Genomic DNA, 19,956 nt, shown 5'->3' on the forward strand with positions numbered 1-19,956 from the left:
CAATTGGGCTGCTGCCATTTTAGTAAAATCTCACCCGGTGGTCTTTGGAGGTGGCTGTGTTTTGCAACCTTTTGGTATGTTATTCTTAACTCAGCTCTTCCTGTTTAGGGTATTGTTTTGTGGCGGAATCACCTGAGTCCTTTTAATCATCTCTCCTTCTAATCTCCTAAATCATGTGAGTTTTACCTTTTTTTAATCTTGCCTTGCAAAGAGTGTTTTATTTATGTCTCACATTTTATGCAGCTCTGCTTTTAATCTTTTACCACCTTTTTATTATTTTATTTTTACCCTTTTATATTTTAGCTTTGTCACACTTTTATCCTTTTGCATTTTGACATTTTGCTTTAACGTTTTTTGCCTTGTCTAGTCGGGGCTGTAAATTATTTAATTTTTCGTCTTTCTTAATATCTTTCTTTCCTATCTCATTTCTCACCTTCATTTTCTCCCCATTATTTTCCTCTTAACCTTTCTATTTTGCTCTCCTTTAACTCTCCTTTTATCTTCTCTATTTTTATCCCCATCCATATTCCTTTAATTGCTCATCAGTATCATTGTAATCTTTTTGCTTTTTTTAATTTGTTTATTTTTATCGTTCACATTTTTACATTACAGATTTTTCTCCTGTCCCTGTTGAGATCTTTTGACTTATTGGTTTTTAACAGCTTGATTTTTATATTCGTCTAGTTAACAAAAAACTGGATCCATACGGGCCAGCAGGACATGCATTTTTTGGGAAGTTTCCAGCAAGGTCTTGCCCCAAAGAGGGGGGACAGTGTCTCTCCAGCCCTTCTCCTCTGGCTCCATCCTGTCCAAAATCACCGTTAGATCCATGTCATTTTCCATGGGGATCTCTCAGTGCTCATCACCCAGGGGGCTGGGGACAAGTCTCACAGACGGAAACTCCTCGCTGGACACAGACAATACCCCTGATGTCTACTATTCCCCAGGATTTCTAGAATAATGGACTGCTTCACAAGTGTATTTCTACCTACTCCATGACGTCTATGGCCCAGCCTCTGGGCACGTTCTCGGTGGGTCACACTATAGCGGAGGACACGGGCCATCCAGTCAGACCTGGCCAAGCTGCCTCTGCTGGAGGAGCAAGTAGAAGCCCCCCCCCCCTTCCAAGCTGCTCAGCCTGAGCCTAGCCTCCATTCCACAGCAGCCTTACTTAATCCACAGATTTATTTGCTGTATTATAAGGAGGGGCTGACTGGGGCCAGAAGTGAACTCAAAGGGTCCTGGGACAGAGATTCCACCAGGCTGGGGTCCTGAGAACAATGCCTGGACTCTGCGGGTCCGTCCTGAGCCTTTGTCCCCACCCCAGGAGGCCTTCTGGAAGGCACAGGCACATGTGCAGTGGGGGCAACACTAGTCAGCAAAAGCAGCCCGTGGCCTGAATCTGTCCTCCTGCCCGGTCGTGGGCTGCAAGACACAGAGAGCAGGGAGCCCCCAAGAGTCATTTCCTGGGTTGAGACAGTCAGGAGGTGCTGTTCAGTCCTCTTTCTGAAGAAGGAGGATGGGAGGGAGGATAAAGGGTGGGATGCTAGTCCATTTGGGTTGAGTGGTCATGGATGCCAGCTCTCGGGGTGGACACTGCCCCCAGCACCCTTCTGGGCTCTCTAGTGCGGTCAGGTACTCCTTGACTGGAGGTACTGAAAGAAGGGCTTTGCCTTGGGAACTGAGGTGGGAGAGGCCGCCTGAGTCCTGGGATGGAGATGGCCTGGTTAAAAGCTGCAGAGAAAGGAAGGATGGACCAGGGCAGTGGGCAGTTTAGCCCCACCAGGGACTCAGGGAATGGTAGGGCAAGAGGCACTAACACACATGTGCAATGCCTCTTCTAGCTGCTAAGAGGTCTCCGAAGTGCCTTCCTTCCTGCAACCCTACTGTCACCATCTGCCCTGGCAGCTTCCTAACATTGCCCAGAATGTGACCGGTGGGGTCTCACCAGCCCAGGGACCAGTCCCAGGTCAGCCCTTCCTGCAGGGCTGCAGGCTCTTACCAGCACGGTGGTGACGATGAGCGACCTGTTTGTCAGAGAGTCAGTGACGTTAGGGCCTCGGCCTTTGGCAACTTCCGTGATGTTGAGTCCATCTGCAGGACTCCACACCCCAACCTAGACAGACAGACAGACAGAAGAAAGGGTCCTGAGTCCTTGGTCTACTCTTCCTTTCTCCACACCTTTTAGCCAGACCATCTCCATCCCAGTCATTAGGACCATCACTGTCATCATCGCCATCCTAACTATTCTGATAAGAACCCTGCCGTGCTCCCTCCTCTTCTCTCAGGACAAAGCCCCAAGGCTTTGACCCTCTGAATTCTGCCTCCTGCTCTTCCTGACAAATCACCACAACTGAAGTGTAAATGCAGAGGCAGCTCCTTGGAGCCTGGGGAAAGCAGCCAGGGGCAGAGCGGACACCAGGCAGGGGTTGGAAGGAATCGGGGCTCCTGGGCTAGGTGATGCCCAGGGAATGCCCTTGGCAGACCCTGGGATCTCTGCTGCTCTCACTGGGTCTCATCCCCAGTGCCAGCTCCAGGAGCCAAATGACTTCCAAAGGCCAGAGTGACCTGGAACAAGAATGGTGTGCCTCACACATTTGTGGCCTGAGTGCAGGATAGCTGTGCACATGCAGTTAAACAGGCCGGGCAGGAGGCTGGCCTTAGAAGCTGCTTTAGGGGGTGGTAGCATAAGAATGAGTGAACCTCAAGAGTAGTGGGCTTGGTGGCTGCTGGGTTTGAAGACAGTTTGCTTTATGGCTTTACTGTAAAGTTTGCAGAGTCTCAGGCCAAAGTGGAAAGCTCCACCCGGGCCCTTTGCATTCTCATTGATAAAGGGCTTGAGGCTGGAGGGATGATAGGAAAAGGCCAAGTGTATAAATCAGTTGAAAGCCCTGGGCCTCTTGAAGGTCTTTTTTGACCCAACTCTGCCAGCCATGCCCCATCTTGGCGGCTCTCTCTGAAGGAAAGCTTCAGAAGCCCACTGTGTCCTTGGCCCAGTTGGGGGTACTCAGGAAACTTAGTCAATTAAACAGAGAGGCCAAATGCAAACATCCCATTCAGAGAGCTGTGCAAAGCAGATAGCAGAGAGATATGTAATTATGCTCGCGTAATTCCGCCTTAATCCTCCCAAAGCCACTGGCTGGAGCTGGCTGGATCAGCTATGACCCGGCTTAGCAAACAGAAGCAATGATAGAAGCCTCAGAGTGGCTGTGTCGGGGGTTCAGCATGCTCTCAGGATGGGATTTCTGCCTATGGAGATGACCAAGCCACATGGAAAGGGGAGAGACAGGCTGCATTGAAGAGGATCTTTTCTTAAGTGGGCTAAGCTCAGAGCAGAGCTCAGTGTTGGGGTACTGAGCAGAGTACTGGGTGCTGGAGGTACTTAACAAACATCTGTCTGGAGGCCATACAAACACCAGAGACTCTTGCCCCAGCAACCTCCACTGAGCCAAGCTCTACCTGTCTCCCCTGCTAGGTGCCCTGGGGCTGAGAGGACAGTGAGGACCAAGGAGGCTCTCTGCTCACAGTCCTGGTGGTTGGGTCCAGGAGCCTCTGGAAGGTACCCCGCAGGCCAACCTGTGTCCAGGAATAAGAGTTTTTTCTTGAGTACTGGCTACAGTTGGTCTGTACCAGTGGCCTGGAGGGCTGTTGGAGAGGAATGCTGCAGGTGGTACCGATAGAATCAGTGTGCTGGTGATTGATTACTGATGCCTGTCATGGAAACTGGAGCAGGAAAGGGTGGCATATGTACCTTCTAACTGTCATTCCTAGAATTTCAGGCTGTCTCAGAGATGGGCAGCTGAGAGCAAAACTAAAACAGCTTGTTGAGTGAACACCACACCCCTGCGGTGTTACCTAGAAGGAAGGCCGAGCGTCACTGTGGGGGTTCAAATGGGACCTGGAAGGCTGCCCAATGGGAACTCAGAGTTGGTGTAGGTTGGACCGACTGGCTGTGGCAATCTCAGGAGTGGAGGTCTAGCCCCTGCCTTAGTTGATGGGCACAGCATGTGGCATGAGCTAGTTGAGAAACGGTGAGGTTTCCCTAGCCAGCTACCCCGCATAGCGGCCTCCATGGGTAGGAAAACTAAGGAGAGAATGGCCGAAAGGTGCAAGGAGGCCAGCGCTGTAGGCCAAGCAGAGCTGGGCCCACGCGCAAAGAACGGGGGGGGGGGGGGGCGAGGCATGACTGGACGGCGAGGCCGGCTTCTGGGAGCAGTGAGGACGAGGCCCTGCAGTATTTCTTTAAGGCTCCAAGCTTAGTGATTTGGCACTGGGGAGCCAGGGGCAGTTGGAACGGGGCAGAGCTGTGCTTAGGGATGCTTTGTCTGTGTACATTTGGAATGGCTACAGGGCTCAAGAGTGAGAGGGGAAGTCAGGACGGTGTTAAAAATAACCCACATCCCAGGCTGAGCCAGGGCATGCAGGGGAGAAGAGGAGAGGAATCCGTCTTGAAGACCCAGTGGCTCCAGAGGCCTCCCCTCCACTCTCCCAGCCTCCGCTCCTGCATTTCCTGCACCCCATCTCTCAGGGGCACTTCTCAGGGACCAGCCTGCCATGGGACAGGTGTGGCTGAGTCCCTGGCCCTAGCTCCCAGGGGGTGCTGAGAATCTAGGGCTCCTGTTAAATTCCCCTTCTCAGCCCTGCAGCCTGACGGAACATGCTGGAGGCTCCCAGGGTTCAGAACTGGCTTCACTAAAAGGTTTCTTTGTTAGTGAGACAGGGAGGTCCCAGCCAGCCCCAGGCGGGCTTGCTTTCCTTGTCTGAACTCTCTGGAATCAGAGGCCTTAAAAGCTAGAGTGGAGGAGCTCCAAATCCACCTGTTTCAGCCTCCCTCCAATGGTAAGAATCACCCCCAGTCTCCCAGCAATGGGCATTCAGACAAGCAATCACTCAATCTTTGCTTACATGCCTCCAGTGACCGTGAGCTCACTACTCCCCAGGCAGGCATCCCCTGGGGGTAGAAAGTTTCTCTTACTCAGGGACATGCCTGTCCTATGTCAGTCCTGTAGGATTTAGTCTGTCTGCCCTAGGAGCCTCTTATTACGTTTCTCAGGTTAAGCATCCCTGACCCAGAGTGATGGCTTGGGTGTCTGCCGTGGCCAGGCCATTGGGCTCTGTGACCCTCATTACAGCCAGGGCCTCCTGGTCTCTGCTGAGCCCCCGGATCTGCAGGGGCCACAGTGGGTCGCTTGGAACCTCAAGCACTGGGCTGCATCAGGTCTTGCCCTCTGCCTCTGAGCCTGGGCCTGGGCCTGACCCCCTTCTCTGAGTGCACGCACCTTCTCCAGACCATCCTCCTTCAGGCTGATGATGTCCAGATCAAAATCCGTCCGCAAGCCACTGGTTTTGTTGAAAACAATCCGTCCAGTTAATCCTTCCCATTGAGCCTATGGAGGGGAGAGGGCAGAGAGGCAATTCCTCAGGCTCATAAATCATCATTCGGTACAACTGTACAATGCTTCATTTTAATTACTCTTTGCACTGATACTGTTCCCCCAAGACCATGATTAATTAATAATCACCTCCATCATTGCTCGGGCTGCGGCGCGAGCCAGCGATTTCCATAAATTCTATTATGCTCTTTAGCCAGTTTTGCATTTGCACCTTCCCGTGTACAACATCGATCTTGGATGCGCTCAAATGAGTCCCCACCTCGAAGCCATGGGAAGGGGGGCCAGGGGTCAAAGCCCTGGAGAGGGGCAGGATGGCAGAGCCAGGGCAGGTGGGGACCCGCCACGGGGCACAAAAACAACAAGACCAGCTGGCTCTGGATATAAAACCAGAAACTTGAAGTAGCCCCCAGAGAGGTAGGGGAGACCAAGAAGGTTCCCTTAACCCCACACCTGTCACAGTTAAGAACTGGGGCCAGAGTGCTGGGCCCAACCACAGTACTCTGCACAATACCCTGGGTATTCCATTTCACCTCTCTGCCTCAGTTTTCTGGGCTATAAAATGGGACCAATCATGCCAAAAGTCTGGAAGGGTAAAATAGGTAACATAAAATACCAAGAACAATGCCTGGCACAGCATGAACTCTGGATAAGTGATTTATAAATTTTTCATTCTTTTTAATTGTCATCAGCATCACTAACACAGAGAACAGCAAGCAGAAGTGTGAGCAGACCACACTGAGGAGAGCTCCGTCTTCTAGACCAGGGTGGGCTACAATGGCTGGTGGGCCACACTGACCACCGCCTGCTTTTGTAGCTGTGCCCATGTGTTTGCAGATAATCTTTGGTTCCTTTTTTTTTTTTTTTTTTTTGCGGTACTGGGGATGGAACCCAGGGCTATTCTACCTCTGAGCTATACCCCAAGCCCCATTTTTTATTCTTTATTTTGAAACAGGGTCTCACTAAGTTGTAGAGAGCCTCACTAAGTAGCTGAGGCTGGCTGGACCCCGGGGGGAGGGGTCAGGGAGCCATCCAAGCTCACACAGTACCCAGGAGGCAGTGCCAAGCTAAAACTCTGTCCCAGAGCCACAGTCTTCTGTTGGGACAGGATTCTCTCCTCTACAAACTTAGGATAGCAACGGATACCTGGAACACAAGCACACAAGTTTTCTGAGTCTAGGAGGGCAAACTGCATGGGTTCTGGGGTTCTAGGGAGCAGAAGTAGGCTTGTCTGGGCCAGTGGGTGGAGGAAAGGAGAGAGGTAGCCAGAGAAAAGTTGGGGGGGGGCAGAAGGCCTGAATATTGGACATTTGGCTGAGTCCTGGCTTTACCACATGGGGTTTCTACTCACATTGGGGTCAGGCTCCCTGCAGACCCTGCAAAAGCCTCCAGCCTCTCCCTGGATTAGCACACCCCAGCTCCTCGCACACATGCATGGAGGTTTAGCTACAGGTCCCAACTACAACCCTTGGGGGCCTTCAAGCACGCGGGCAGCTGTGAGGCACTGTGAAGTCTTCTGAGTAAGTAGGTGCGTGGACACATGGGCATCCCAGCTGAGGCATTGGCAGTGCCCTGGAGGGGCCTGGGGTGCCAAAGTGGACTTCGTTCAGATGACCTCACTCTGAGTTGCAGGAGGAGCAAGTGATCCCTTCGCAGGTATTTAAAAAGGCGTGGAAGGCACTCAGCATGATGCCTGCACGTACAATCACTAAGCGGTCTCCTTTGTTGCTTCTACCCGTGAGCTCCTTAGGATTGGGACTGGCCCTTGTCTGGGTAGGAGCAGTCCCTTGGGCCAAGGCTAGCTCAGTGGCAGGAGGTTCCTGCTGGGAGCCTGCCAGCCGGCTGGCCCTCTGCAATTCACAGATGCAGATAGCAAGGCTCAAAGAGGGACTGAACTGTGTAGATCCTAGTATTGGCCAGGGCAGAGCAGGTTCTCTCGCTGCAGTACCTGAATGGAGTTGGGGTTTCAGTGTCCCCCAAAAGGGGAGTGGGGAGAGCTTATGCGGAGCCCAGGGAGCTGGGAAAAAAGGAGTTGGGGACATTAAAAAAAGATGCATCAGAGAAGTGAAAGCCACCATTTATGACTTCGGGGGTTTGGGAATGCTTCCCTCAGGCTGGCCCCTAGTCCTTCTGCTGTCACTGTCCTCTGAGGCCCCCACACCCTCAGGCTACCTCCTGGCCCCCAGGGGAAATCACAGCAGGTGCCTTCCAGTCTGTGCTGGGAGGAAGCCTTCTTCCCTGTCAGGGAGAGGAACGAAATGCCAGCAGGTGCGGCCAGTCTGTGGGCGGGTGGGCAGGGCAGGGCAGGGAGCCCCGGCAGCCCCTCCCCGTGACATTTTCCGCCCGCCCGTCCCCTCCAGTCGCAGCTCTGGACGCGCTAAATGAAAGATGCTTCACACGCTCTGAACTCCGGCCTGGTATTTTCCAGCTCCTCACGGAAATGCCAAGTCTTTAAAATGATTTACTGTCACGCAGTCAGATGGGGAGACAGGCAACTTGGAGATGGACCGAAGGAAGACTGTGCCGGGCTCCAGTAGGCACCCGGGTTCCGGGCTCGGCTGGCTGTGGGATTGTGGGCAAGCCATCTGGTTGCCTGGGCCTGGGCCCCTGTGGCTCTAATGAGGAGACAAGATGAAGGTTTTGGAAAAGGGCTCTGCCTGCCAGATTGGGAGTAGTGAGGGTCATTCATGAGGCCCGGGGCCAGGGAGCCTGAACCCTGGAGAATGGGCCTCCCCATCTATGGTGGGTGTGGCAGATCTCTCCCCTCAGGGCTCCGTGTCTGAGCCTCATTCATTCCACAGGGTGTGGGGTGCATGAGGCAGGTCTTTCTGGAGACCCACTAGTTGGAAAACCACTAGGAAGGTGGGAAGAGCACTGGAGGCCGAGTTACTCACACCGTACCCCACAGCTCCCTCAGTCCTCACGCCGCCCTGGCTATGGTCTCTCCACTGTAGAAGGGGCCAGAGAGGCCCGTTAGCTTGGCCACTGTCACACAGCTAAAAAGTGGCTGAGCTTCTAAATCATTTTTGTCCGGCTCCTAAAGCTCCCCGATCTCCCTGTGGAGCTAGGGTTGTGGCCTGGGCCACTGAGACCCTTGCTGGAGGCCTGCCAAGAAGTTGGGTCTCAGGGCTCCCCATGAGTGAGTGGGCCAGCCTGCCCAGCACATTGGACAGTGGACTTCCTCTGCAGCTCAGATGGCAGTGGAAGGGGCTGTCCTCTTACACTAAAACATCATGACACTGAAGCTCCTTCCAGGGCTCAGGGGACTAGAGCCTCAAGTCTCTCCATGGACTGTGAGGTGTGTCTGCCAGGTGAGGCCATGAGGTGTGTCTGCAGGATGCTCAGTAACTTGTCTAATGCTACCCAGCTGGGAAGAGGTGGAGACGAGGTCCAAAGTATTTTTTCCCCTCCCTAGCCTTTATAATACTGTTCTAATATGCGGAGGGTCCCCTGGTGTCTCCCTTTGCATGTGGGATCGCATCTGTGATGTGATGGCTTGGTGGGGTCTGCTTCCCTCCCCTGCGGTGGGCTCTGTGTGCGGGGCACATCAGTTTTAGCCACATTGGTGACCAGTGCACAACTTGGTGCTTGACACCCAGCATCCCACAGCTCACAGCCGCTGAATGAATGAATGATGAACACCCCAGGCAGGCAGCCCACTTCCTTTCTGGTCCCTGTATTTGCTACAGAAAGGTCTTCCCCTGATGCCCTTGGTATTGCCTGGGACACAGCCCCTCCCTCTGGCCTGAGATGACCCCCTTGATCCTGCACCCCCCCCCCAGCTGACCCTGCCTACTATCTCCTGAGATGTGGCTCTAGCCAGGCCCTGGGACAGGGGCTCGGCCCATCGCTGTTCACTCTGTTGCTCAACAGCCTTCTCAGGTAGATACCCTCATCAGGCCAACTAGGGACCAGCGTTAGTCATCTCACTCAGCCTTCAATCTATAGCCAGCTGTGACAGATCCAGGACACAAGCCCAGGTCTTAGCTTCCCTGCCTGTAAAATGGGAACCATTAACACTGCCACCCAAAGATCGAGAATGATGGTGGATAGAGAACTCTTTGAAACCAAAAGTAGACACTGTGTGTTCTTGTGGTCTTCTCCTCAGCCACAGGACAGGCGTCTGGGTCCTCTGAGATCAGCTCCTAGGTGGGGCTTCCTGGCTGCAGGAGAGCCGGGTCCTGGTCAGGACCCTGCTGGGAAGCTGGCCGACGGGCCTGGATGTGAAGATGAGTTTGTGGGGTTGGTTATTATCTATTGGGCCACCTCGCCGCATTAAACAATCTGTTGTCTTGTCTCGTCTTCAAGGTAGGCCTGCTTCACAAACCCATTTTACAGGTGACCAAGGTGACCAAGGCTCAGTAAGGTTCTCTAGCTCACTCCAGGCCACAGGGCTGGCAAGCCAAACCCCTCATTCGTTGTACTTTGAAGCCCATGCTGCAGCCTGTGGACGATACTGATCACTTACCCGCGCCGAGAGCTTAGCCTCGAAACCACCTGTAACATTATCCCAAGGGGCCCATTTCACCCAAGGAAACTGAGGCTCAGGAAGGTAAGGCGACCTGCCCGAGTCGACAGCCCCAGGGCACTCACCTCCTTGATGAAGTTCATAAAGCGGCCACCAAAGCGCCAGGCCTTGTGCCGATGGCACTGCAGGGAGTTCACGGTCATCTGGGGTGCCCGCTGGTAGCACACGGACACGATGTGGACAGCGTCATACAGTAAGGCCGCGTCAGTCTGGAGAAAGGGTTCAGGTGTGTCTGAGGGTGGACCCCGATCCCCAGGCGTCCTCAGCCCACCTGCCCTGTCTTCCCTTCCCACCAAAACCTAATGGTGAGGACCAGAGGCCACCCTGTCCCTGCCCCTGACAGAGGCCAGGCTTGGCTGGCTGCTGGTGGGGCCACTCTCTGCGGCCCCCTCTCCCAGGACATAGCCCTGAGCACATCTCTCCTGCCAACTAGGCTTCTCTGCTGGCCACAGCCCAACACCCCCCATGTCCAGGATCCCTCATCCTTATCCCTGTTCTCTGTAAGTGCCTGAATCCCCACCAGATGGGGGCCCTCGGGGGTGGCGCTGTGTCTGATTCATCTCTGTGTACCGGTCTTTAGCCTGGGGTCTGGCTGGCACAGGGAGAGAGAAATAGAATGGAAGGAAGAGGGAGGGGAAGAAGGAAAGAAGGAGGAAGGGAGGGAGAGAAAAAGGGAGGGAGGGAGGGAAAGAGGGCAGGGAGGAAGGAAGGAAAGGAGGAAGGAAGGGAGGAGGAAGGGAGGAAGGGAGGAAGGAAGGAAGGAAGGGAGGGAGGAAGGGGTGTCCCTGGGGTCCAGTCCACCAGCTGCCCCCTGTACCATCATCACTCCATCCAACAGGCCAGACTCTGCCCTCGGAGCCGCCTGCAGCCGCTCCATGGACCACTTCTCCACGATGGCCGAGACATGCGGGTTGTCCACGTTGAGGATGCGGAACCCCGTAAGGTTCACCCCTGAGTAGCGGTAGGGCTCCAGGTCTAGGGCATAGAGATCCTGGAGAGAGACAGAGTATGCAAATCCAGGTGACCCTGCAGCAAAATCCAGCCCCACCTCCAGCACCCTCCCTAATGAGGGCTACCCTAAGGCCTGAGGCTGTTGCTCTCTGCAGGTGACAGGAGGACTCCTAGGAGCACTGGTCCCAGAGTCAACTTGGAACTTTGCCTGGGAGTACTGACCCCATAAATGGACTAGGGACCTCAGCCTGTTTCTTCATCTACAAAATGAGGATCATTCTCCTTTATAGGACCCAGTCCACATGAAATACTTATAAAAGAGGCTAAATAATGCCCCTTTCCTCCCATGGGAGATCCTACTTTGGAAAGACAAAGGGTGCTGAGTCTGGGCATCTCCAAGTTATCCTGGAAGAGGCTAGAGTATTTTCTGCCCTGGAACAGAGGACAGAGAAGGGATTAGAGGGGTGCTGCTGCCTCTCCCCTCTGTTTCTCCCCTGGTCACAGCCAGGGTCTCCTCATACTGCCTTCTAGGAGCAGCTAACCCACAAATGGTCAGCCTGTCTGTCTGCAGGCCAGGTTGATTCCAGCCTGGTCAATGGCAGGCCTGGCCAAGGCCCAGGAGACAGGGTCTTACTGCCCTGGCAGCCCAGGTCCCTCCTATGGCTCCAGCTCCGAGGCCAGGGTGCTGGTAAGGGAGGGTCCCCAAGAGGAAGGGGTGGTGATAGGAGACCAAGCTTTCCCTGGGTCTACAGGAGATATGGCAGAGGAGGGGAGGGTGGAGATGGAGGAGCAGGGAGAGCTCTGGCCTGCTAAAAATGCCCCTGAACTGGAAAATGAGTGAAAGGTGGGCAGGATGTTCTCGCGATATGACAAGGAGACATTGCTTACTACACCCACCTCAGATTACTGGAGCCCCCAGGGGCATACACCTGGCTTTGACTTTGCTGTTAGCTGCTGGTTAAAGGCCTCAGTGCGGGGAGAACATGCAGATTTGTGTCCACAGAAAAGATTATCTCCAAGGTTGTGGTTTTATTGCTTTGCAGGAGATTAATTCATTTTGAACCTAACCTAGCAGTCTTACTAAATGTCCTCCCCTTCCCACCTGAAATCCCCATTAACACCCAGCTCCTCCATGCTCCGCCGGGGCCAGCTTCACCAGCCTACTGGTCCCTCCCATCTTCGAAAGCTGTCCAAACTACATTTGCATGAGACGCATGTTTTTGACTCTTTGAAATACATGTGTACTCTGACATCTAGATGGGCCTCCTCCCACCAGGGCAGAAACTGAGTCTGAAGGCCACTGTCTGGTCTCATCTGTGGTCTGCACTATTCCACGTTCCTCCCTCACCAAGTTGCCTTCCACCCTGGTCTCCAGCCTGTCCTCTCGCCTCGGCCTCCACTCTGCCACTCCCTCCTGTGCCTGGAGGCTGAGGGCTCCCTGGGCCGCACTTGACTCTCCACCCCGCCGCAGTCCCAGCCTTGATGGATCAGTGACAGCTCGTGCAAAGAGGATGAGTGATAAGCCTGGAGCCCAGTGAGCACATCCTCCATGCTGCTGGCTTCCCACGGTCTCCAAGATGTTCCTAAACGACGCTAAACTCCGCCTGCTCCTCCCGCACCCCAGTGGGCCCCCATCTGGAAGGAACTGTGTTTATTTCTTCTTCTTCTTTTTTTTTTTTTGGTGGTACTGGGAGTGGAACCCAGGGGCTTTCTACCTCCAGGCTATACGCCCAGACCTATGTTATATTTTATTTGGAAACAGAGTCTCACTAAGTTGCTGAGAGCCTCACTAAGTAGCTGAGGCTGGCTTCGAACCTGCGCGATCCTCCTGTCTCAGCCTCCCAAGCGCGGGGATTACAAGCGTGCGCCACCACGCCCGGCTTTATTTCTTCTTTGAAGGTTTGCAGATTAGAGGACAGGCTTGGAGTGGACTTGAACCCAGGCAAGAGAGTCTAGTCCTAACTTTGCCCCAACAATATAGTCTGCTTTCTGTATCCATGTCTTCCATATCCGTGGATTCAACCAACTACAGATAAAAAACATTGAAAACTTAAAACCCATGTCTGTACTCAACACATAGACTCCCTCCCATCATTTCCTAAACAATGCATAGAACAACTATTTACATAACATTTACATTGTATTAGGTATTACAAGTAATCTAGAGATGGTTTGAAATGTCTGGGAGGATTGTGTAGGTGATATGCAAATACTGTCATTCAATTTATTTTCTTATTTATTGGTGCTGGGGATTGAACCCAGGGACATTCTACCTCTGAGCTACATCTTCAATTTTATTTTTTATTTTGAAACAGGGCCTTAGTTGCTGAGGGTGTCCTCAAACCTATGATCCTCCTGTCTCAGCCTCCCAAGTACTGGGATTACAGGGATGCGTTCCCAGGCCTGGCTATTATGCCATTTTATATAAGGGACTTAAGCATCCATAGAGGGCCTGTGGAAAACAATCCCTTGTGGATAGCAAGAGACAAGTGGCCAGCCCTGATTTAGGCCTGGAGTTGGGATGAGGAAGAGGCTGGACAAGCACAGGAGGAAGAGGCAGGTCTTCAGCAATAGGGGGTCCCCACTGAGATGGCGAGAGGATGTCTGGAGGGCCCAACCTCAATGGACACTGTGCTCAGCCCTTCACAAGCAGCATATGGTCGCATCTTCACAGCCCCTGTCAAGTAGGAATTCAATCTTTATACCGGTGACAAAGGCGGGCCAGGGGATGAGATGACTTTTTTTTTTTTTTGGTGGTACTGGGGTTCCTGGAAGCCCTTCTACTTCCGGGCTACACTCCCAGACCTATTTTTTATACTTTTTTATTTGGAAACAGGGTCTCATAAGCCAGCGTGCGCGGCTGGCTTCGAACCTGCGCAATCCTCCTGTCTCTGCCTCCCAAGCGCGGGGATTACAAGCGTGCACCACCACGCCCGGCCATGAGATGACTTTTATAAGAGGTGATAGGTCACCAGGGCTCTGATCTCAGGGTGGGTCAGGTGTCATGGGAACAATTCCTGATTAAAAGATGACTTGGGTTATTTTCTTTCTCTGTCCACGCATGCTCACTCACCCTTCCACCATGTTACGATGAAGTAGGAAGGCCCTGGCAAGATGCGGGTTCCATGTTCTCGAACTTCCTAGCCTCCAGAACAGTGACCCAAATAAACCTCTGTTGTTTATAACTTACCCACCCTTATATTCTGTTATCATAGCAGAAAACAGACTAAGACACATCCCAAAGGAGATGGTTCAAAGAGGCAGCCTGAGGTGCCTGTTGAGGACACAGACCACGAGGCCAGGCTGTCTGGGTTCAAGTTTCATCACTTCTAGTTGCCTGAGCTACAAAACAGGGACGATACTCATACCTGCTCTGCAGGGCTGTCAGGAGGGAGAAATGGGTTAACCCACGCACTTAGGGCAGGGCTGGTACACAGTGAGCGTACTGTATGTAGCTGATGGATATTCTGTTTGCCTTGTCTGGTGGCAGGTTGTGACAGCTGGGGGTGCAGCCCCTGGGGACATTACAGGGTCACTGGAGAAGAAGAGTGGACTGATGTTGGGCCCTTCCTGTCTGCCCTTCCTGGCAAGACAAACACAGTTACAGTGAGCCAAGGTTTGCTGAGCACTGGTCAACCCGACAGCAGCAGGCACTGTTCTGAGCACCTGAATGTATTAACTCGCATAATCCACGCCCCTACTTCACAGGGTGAGGGTGACTATCAATCCACTTCAGGGGAGGGAACTGAGCCACAGGGAGAATGGGTCTTTTGCTCAAGGTGACACAGTTGGGGAGTAGTGCTGTCAGCCTTTGGCCCTCCCTCCTGAGAGCTATTCTTCGGACCAGCTCTGAGGGGCTGGGCAGACTTCGTCTTGCAGAGTGGTGTATGCAAGTTTGGGGCCAGAGTTAAACTGCTGGGACCATGGGAGAGAAGCTGAGCTTCAAGCCCAGTCTCTTCTCTGACTCAGTACTGACTCAGTACTGACCTCACATCTAAGTCCCTGGAAGAGTTCACTCTCCTGACTTCCAGAAAGGTGTGGGTTAGAAAGGCAGAAAATATCTTTCCCAGGGCCTCCATGCCTCAGTTTACCCTCCTTTAGGGCCAGAGGCCAAGCTGACTTGGTGTGATGGGGGGCATCTCTGGCTTTGAAGAGGGCTCAGGTGCTGATGTAGCCAGCCCTCCCGCTCCATGTGGTCTGTCGAGAGCCTAGGAGGGTGCGATGGGACAGAAGGGCTAGGGGATCACCTTCTTCCTGGTCACTGCCCAGGCTGGGCTCAGCCGCCAAGTGCCAGGGGGCTTGTGACACAGAGCACCCCCATTCTGTGACATGAGGGCAGTGACAATGGTTAAGAGGCCTCTTTGTCCAGATCCATTTTTTTTTTGGTCCATACTGCCCAGGGCTGAGACCCCAAGTGCTGTACACAGCCAACTGTGGGCAACTTTGCCGCTTGGCAAAAAGTTGTATTCCTGATGCCAAATGTTGACACACTGAATTCAGTATCGACTAGGGACCTTTTAGAAACATTCAGCATAACATAATAGACTAATTCATTAGCACCCCACGGGTCTGAATGGGTAGAAGCCGAAGCTTGGAAAACATTGCCTTAAGGAATGACAGATGAAAATATCTTTCCCATGATATAACTGTTATTGCCGGGAAGTGGCATTAATTGTGATTGCTTATCTATTAATTTATTATAATTCTTTTTTCACCTCCAGGCTTTTACCTACACATGACATGTACCGGGGGCTCAGCTGGGGCTGATTAACGCGGGGTTATCTGGGAATGGCTCAGAGCTGGCTGAAACAGATAATGGCAGCTGGGGTAATTAAAATGTCTTCTGCGTGGGAGAAGCGAGTTTGGAGAATTCAAGAGTTGGTGTTGAGGGTTTCTAAAGGGGAAGGAGCTAAATGCCAAATGTCACTGTCCTCACCAGTATGGCCACAAATGACCAATGGACACAAAGAGGGGGAATCACAAAGAGGCAGAGATCTAAGCCAATCAGGCTGGAAGCAGGACATGGGTCAGGGGAGAGGACCCAGGGGACATAGCTGATGCCTGGCATGTGGGGGGCTTCTGGGAATACCCTGCTAGGCCCCCCAAACATACTCTACTGCAGAACTATGTGTACTGCAGGGGTGTGCCTCCCTGGAAGAGTTCACTCTCCTGACTTCCAGAAAGGTGTGGGTTAGAAAGGCAGAGACTGGAACTGCCACGGGCCAGAAGCAGTCAGAAGCCACAGCCTCTATCACTGATCTGCCATGAGTCGTTGAGCACGTCACATGGTCTCTCTGAACCAGGGGTCCCCTCAGTCAGTGGGGAGCCCAAAGTCTGCCCTGCTGCCAGGCCTCCATGGGGTGAAAAGGAAAATCAGCAGATGTAGAGAAGGGGCTTCGAAACCAGTGAAGTGTGGGTGCTGCTGGGATTTGGGGGGCTCTGTTGTCCTCATTAGCATCCATCACCATGCCTGGACCAGCACAGCCAGGTGGTGTGGAGTCTGAGCATCCCGAGTGCCTGGGCTCAGCATGAGGAGCGTCAGCGGGCAGAGGGCCTTGGAGTCTGACAGCTCCCAATGGGGAAACCACGCTCTGCCCCTGGCTGGCAGTCACCTCTCTGCACCTCAGCTTCTGCTTTTCTATAAAACTGGGAGAGTCCTAGCTCCTCAAAAAGTTGTTTTGAATTGTGGCTGGGAGAGGGTCTGCTGAGCACACAGAATGCATATGCAGGCATTATTTAATTAGTTTATTTAACAGATAGCACAAAGCACAAAGCATTCTTCTAAGCACTGTATCAGTATCGATACATTAAAAACTCATCCTAGCAACTCTATAAAACAATATTGTTATTGTCACCATTTTATAGAGGGGGAAATGACTCACATAGGGGGCGAGTGACTTGCTCAAGGATGTGGAAGAGTCTCCGTCCTCACCGGGCAGTCTGGCACCAGAGTCTCGGCTGACTGCTGCTGTGCCGATGTGTTGGTAAGTTCACTGAATGAATTCTACTTTGTATTGTATTCATCCATCCATCGTTCAGGTACTAATAACACCTGCTGTGTGCTGGGCACTACTTGGGTACTGGAAACAGATCAACCAGGCAGAGCCCCTGATCCTCCTGCACGTGAAGGCAGCCTTCTAACTCTGAGCTTTGAGTCATCCATGTGTGTATGCCCCTCCCACCCAGGCCTAACGCGGAGCCTGGGACCTTAGAGAGTATTTGCATAGGGCTGCTAGATAAATGAATAAATGAATGGTTAATGAAGGAAATGAAAAGCAAGAGAAGCAGACACCTCCTGGGGTGAGTGGAGGACCAGGGTGCTGGGATCCTTTTTCTAAGATCTCTGACGTTGGCCCCAGGGGACAATGGCACTTCTGTGGAAGGCACTGGGTCCACTGGGGTGGCACCTTCTCCAGAATCTTGGCCTGGAATGGTACCCATGACTGGGTGGCCTCATCCCCAGCCTCTGACAGCTTTCCAGGACAGTGTGGTAGGGAGAAGCCAGTGTGGTAGGAAGAGATCCAGACGGGCCTCAGGGGAGAAGGCAGCTGGGTTCGGTCCCCAGCTTCCAGCTCTTGCTCAGGGTGGCTCCCGGCAGCCCCCAGGTCTGAGCCCTGGGTTGGGAGGATGAGCAGGGTTCCTGAGCTCTGCAGTGGGTGGGTGGGGAGGGAGGTGACAGGCAGTGGTGTGCTGATGCATGTTCTCAGGCGGGGGACCCTTCTTTGTAGTATTTGCCTGCTTCCGTGGCACAAGTGCCCCCACCGTGCCCGATTCCAAGCTACCAACAGGAAGTGGAGCTGGGGAAGATGAACACACTTGGCTCTCAGAAGCCAGAGCAAGCTAATTTGCTTCTTGGCCTTCGCTGAGGCTGTTTCCTGTCTGTGGAATATCCCTCCTCTCTCTCTCTCCTTTGGTGAGTTCCTACATATCCCCAAGGCCCAGGTCAAGCATCCGCTTTTCTGTAAACCTCTCCCCTTCCCCCTGGCCCTCAGCACCTCTCTCTTCTTGTGCTGTGCCTCACAGCCAACTTTCCAGGCCTGTGAAGGCACGAGCTGGCTGTCCCAGATCCAGATGTAGGGATGAAGATGGAGGAGGGCTCGGTCCTACTCAAGAGACTCAGCTTAGCATAGATCTGGGTAAAGAACATTAACCAGGTGCCAGATAAGTGGATGGAAGCAGCTAGGGGCTGACCAGGCTGCCAGTGACTTGTTTCAGAGGACAGTCAGTGGTGCTGTTACTCCCCTTAGACCTGAGATGGGTAGAACCATCCACCCAGGGTTCCCAGGAGGTGCAAGACTTCCTGGCTCCAAGGCCAGGCAGCTCAGTGTTGGTGCCCTTTGGCACAAGGATGCCTTTATTCTGCTGATCTCAGGCCACAACTAATTATTCTAATGGGTTTTAATGGCCCTAAATGTTCTCCGAGTTTGGACAGGACCCATCTGGAGCCTGCAGGTGGACAGTGAGGGGGCTGACCGCAGCATGGATGTTGCAGGAATCCAAAGTGGCAATTCAGTTGCTGCAGGAGGCCCGAGACAGGCGTGGGGAAGCTTGGGCCCTAAGAGCGACCAAGCCGGTGCTTCCAAGGCTCTGCATGAACCAGCACCGCTCTCGCATTTTCCCTGACCCTCTTGCTAGTCCTCACAACAATCCCAGCAGGGAGAAGCCCATTTTGCAGAGGGAGAAACTGAGGCACAGAGGTTAGATGATTTACCCCCAATCCTATAGCCACTCGGCAGAGGAGCTCATGTCCACACTGGCTCCAGAGTCCATGACCTTAATCCTCATGCCATGTGGCTTCCCCAAAGTGGGTGGGGCACAAAGACATCTCTGTGCTTTTACCTCCGGCCACACCGACAGGCTCGGGTCTCCCCTAGCTGGAGCAACTGTGTCCAGTGGGCTGGCCTAAGATAGGCCACATGCCCTTGACCCAAGCGCTCCCCGCCCTCCGCAAGCCGGGCCCCAGAGGTACATTACCAGCGTGGTGAAGATGAAGTGGTAGTACTCGGTCATCATGCCCATGGCCATCGCCTGCGGGAGAACAGAGCGTCAGCCACCAGCACAGCACCCCTCCCTTCACCCAGGGCTGAGAGCGGGGACAAGGCAGGCCGGGCCCCAGACCAGGGTGTCCTCTGACACCTCCTCTGAAGAGCGACAATGACTGGCCGGCAGACAGCAGTGGGCTTCACACTCCAGTGTGCCGTGAACTCAATGGGGACAGATTAAGATGTGAGGTTTGGGGCCACACTTTTCCAAAAGTCCCAAACCTGCAGGGCCAGGTGGAGTCCAGTTGTGTGTTTTTGCTAAGCATCTCTGGGCTTCAGAGAGATGCTGAATGACCAGCTCCTGCCTGCCCCTCCACTGCCTGGGCTCCACTCAGTGAAGCCCACCATCCTGGCTGCAGAGAGAGCCTGTCATCTCCCGGCAGCCTGGCCGGAGGAGGCTGAGGACAGCCCCGCCCCCAGAAGCACTAAATCATCCCTGGTCCCATCCGACCATGGAGCAGGCCCACAGCTGCTGTGTGGGGCTTATTATTATCTACCCACATGAAGTCCACTATATATATATATATATATATATATATATATATATAATATTTAGAAGCCTATAATCTATAATACTAATGACTGTAATGCATTTTCTACAAAGTTCCTCAGAAGGCTAGGCCTACAAAATGCTCTGCAGGAAAATATCACAGGGTCAAATACACCTGGAAACTGCTGCGTGTTCTCTCCCTGGAGACTCGTGACTAAGTGAGGGTTCAGAGGAGGTCTAGCAGCAGACAGGACCATAGACTCCTTTATTCCTGTGTTGAGCTAAGCATGGGATCCTCATTCTTAATTCTAGAAGCTTCCAAATAAGATAGATCTGGGAGTAACTTCCCACTTCCTAGCTGGATGACTTCGGGTCTATTACTTTTCCTGGAGCCTTGGTCTCTTCACCTGTCAATTGGGCACGACCTTTGCCCCTCTTTACCAGGCTCCACAAGGAGCTTCACATACCCAGCAGAGTAACTCCTCACTGAACCAAGGTTGGGATGCCACTGCTACTCTCTTACACATGCTGGGAAGAGACAGGAAGCACCGGGCA

At 53.1% G+C, this 19,956-nt stretch overlaps 1 protein-coding gene across 1 annotated transcript in view; it reads right to left on the reverse strand.

The window, feature by feature from the left end:
* GRIK3 (glutamate ionotropic receptor kainate type subunit 3) overlaps positions 1 to 19,956 on the reverse strand; it is a gene marked incomplete at both ends in the record, with an annotated part of 224,976 nt that overhangs the window by 44,045 nt on the left and 160,975 nt on the right. Inside the window, 5 exons of the mRNA XM_080692401.1 lie at positions 2,003 to 2,116; positions 5,280 to 5,387; positions 9,984 to 10,127; positions 10,736 to 10,909; positions 18,844 to 18,897. Coding sequence (XP_080548527.1) covers positions 2,003 to 2,116; positions 5,280 to 5,387; positions 9,984 to 10,127; positions 10,736 to 10,909; positions 18,844 to 18,897 — 594 coding nt within the window. The remainder of the gene's footprint in view (positions 1 to 2,002; positions 2,117 to 5,279; positions 5,388 to 9,983; positions 10,128 to 10,735; positions 10,910 to 18,843; positions 18,898 to 19,956) is intronic.

Source organism: Muscardinus avellanarius (assembly GCF_963383645.1).
Source record: "Muscardinus avellanarius genome assembly, chromosome: 3".
Classification (NCBI taxonomy): Eukaryota; Metazoa; Chordata; class Mammalia; order Rodentia; family Gliridae; genus Muscardinus; species Muscardinus avellanarius.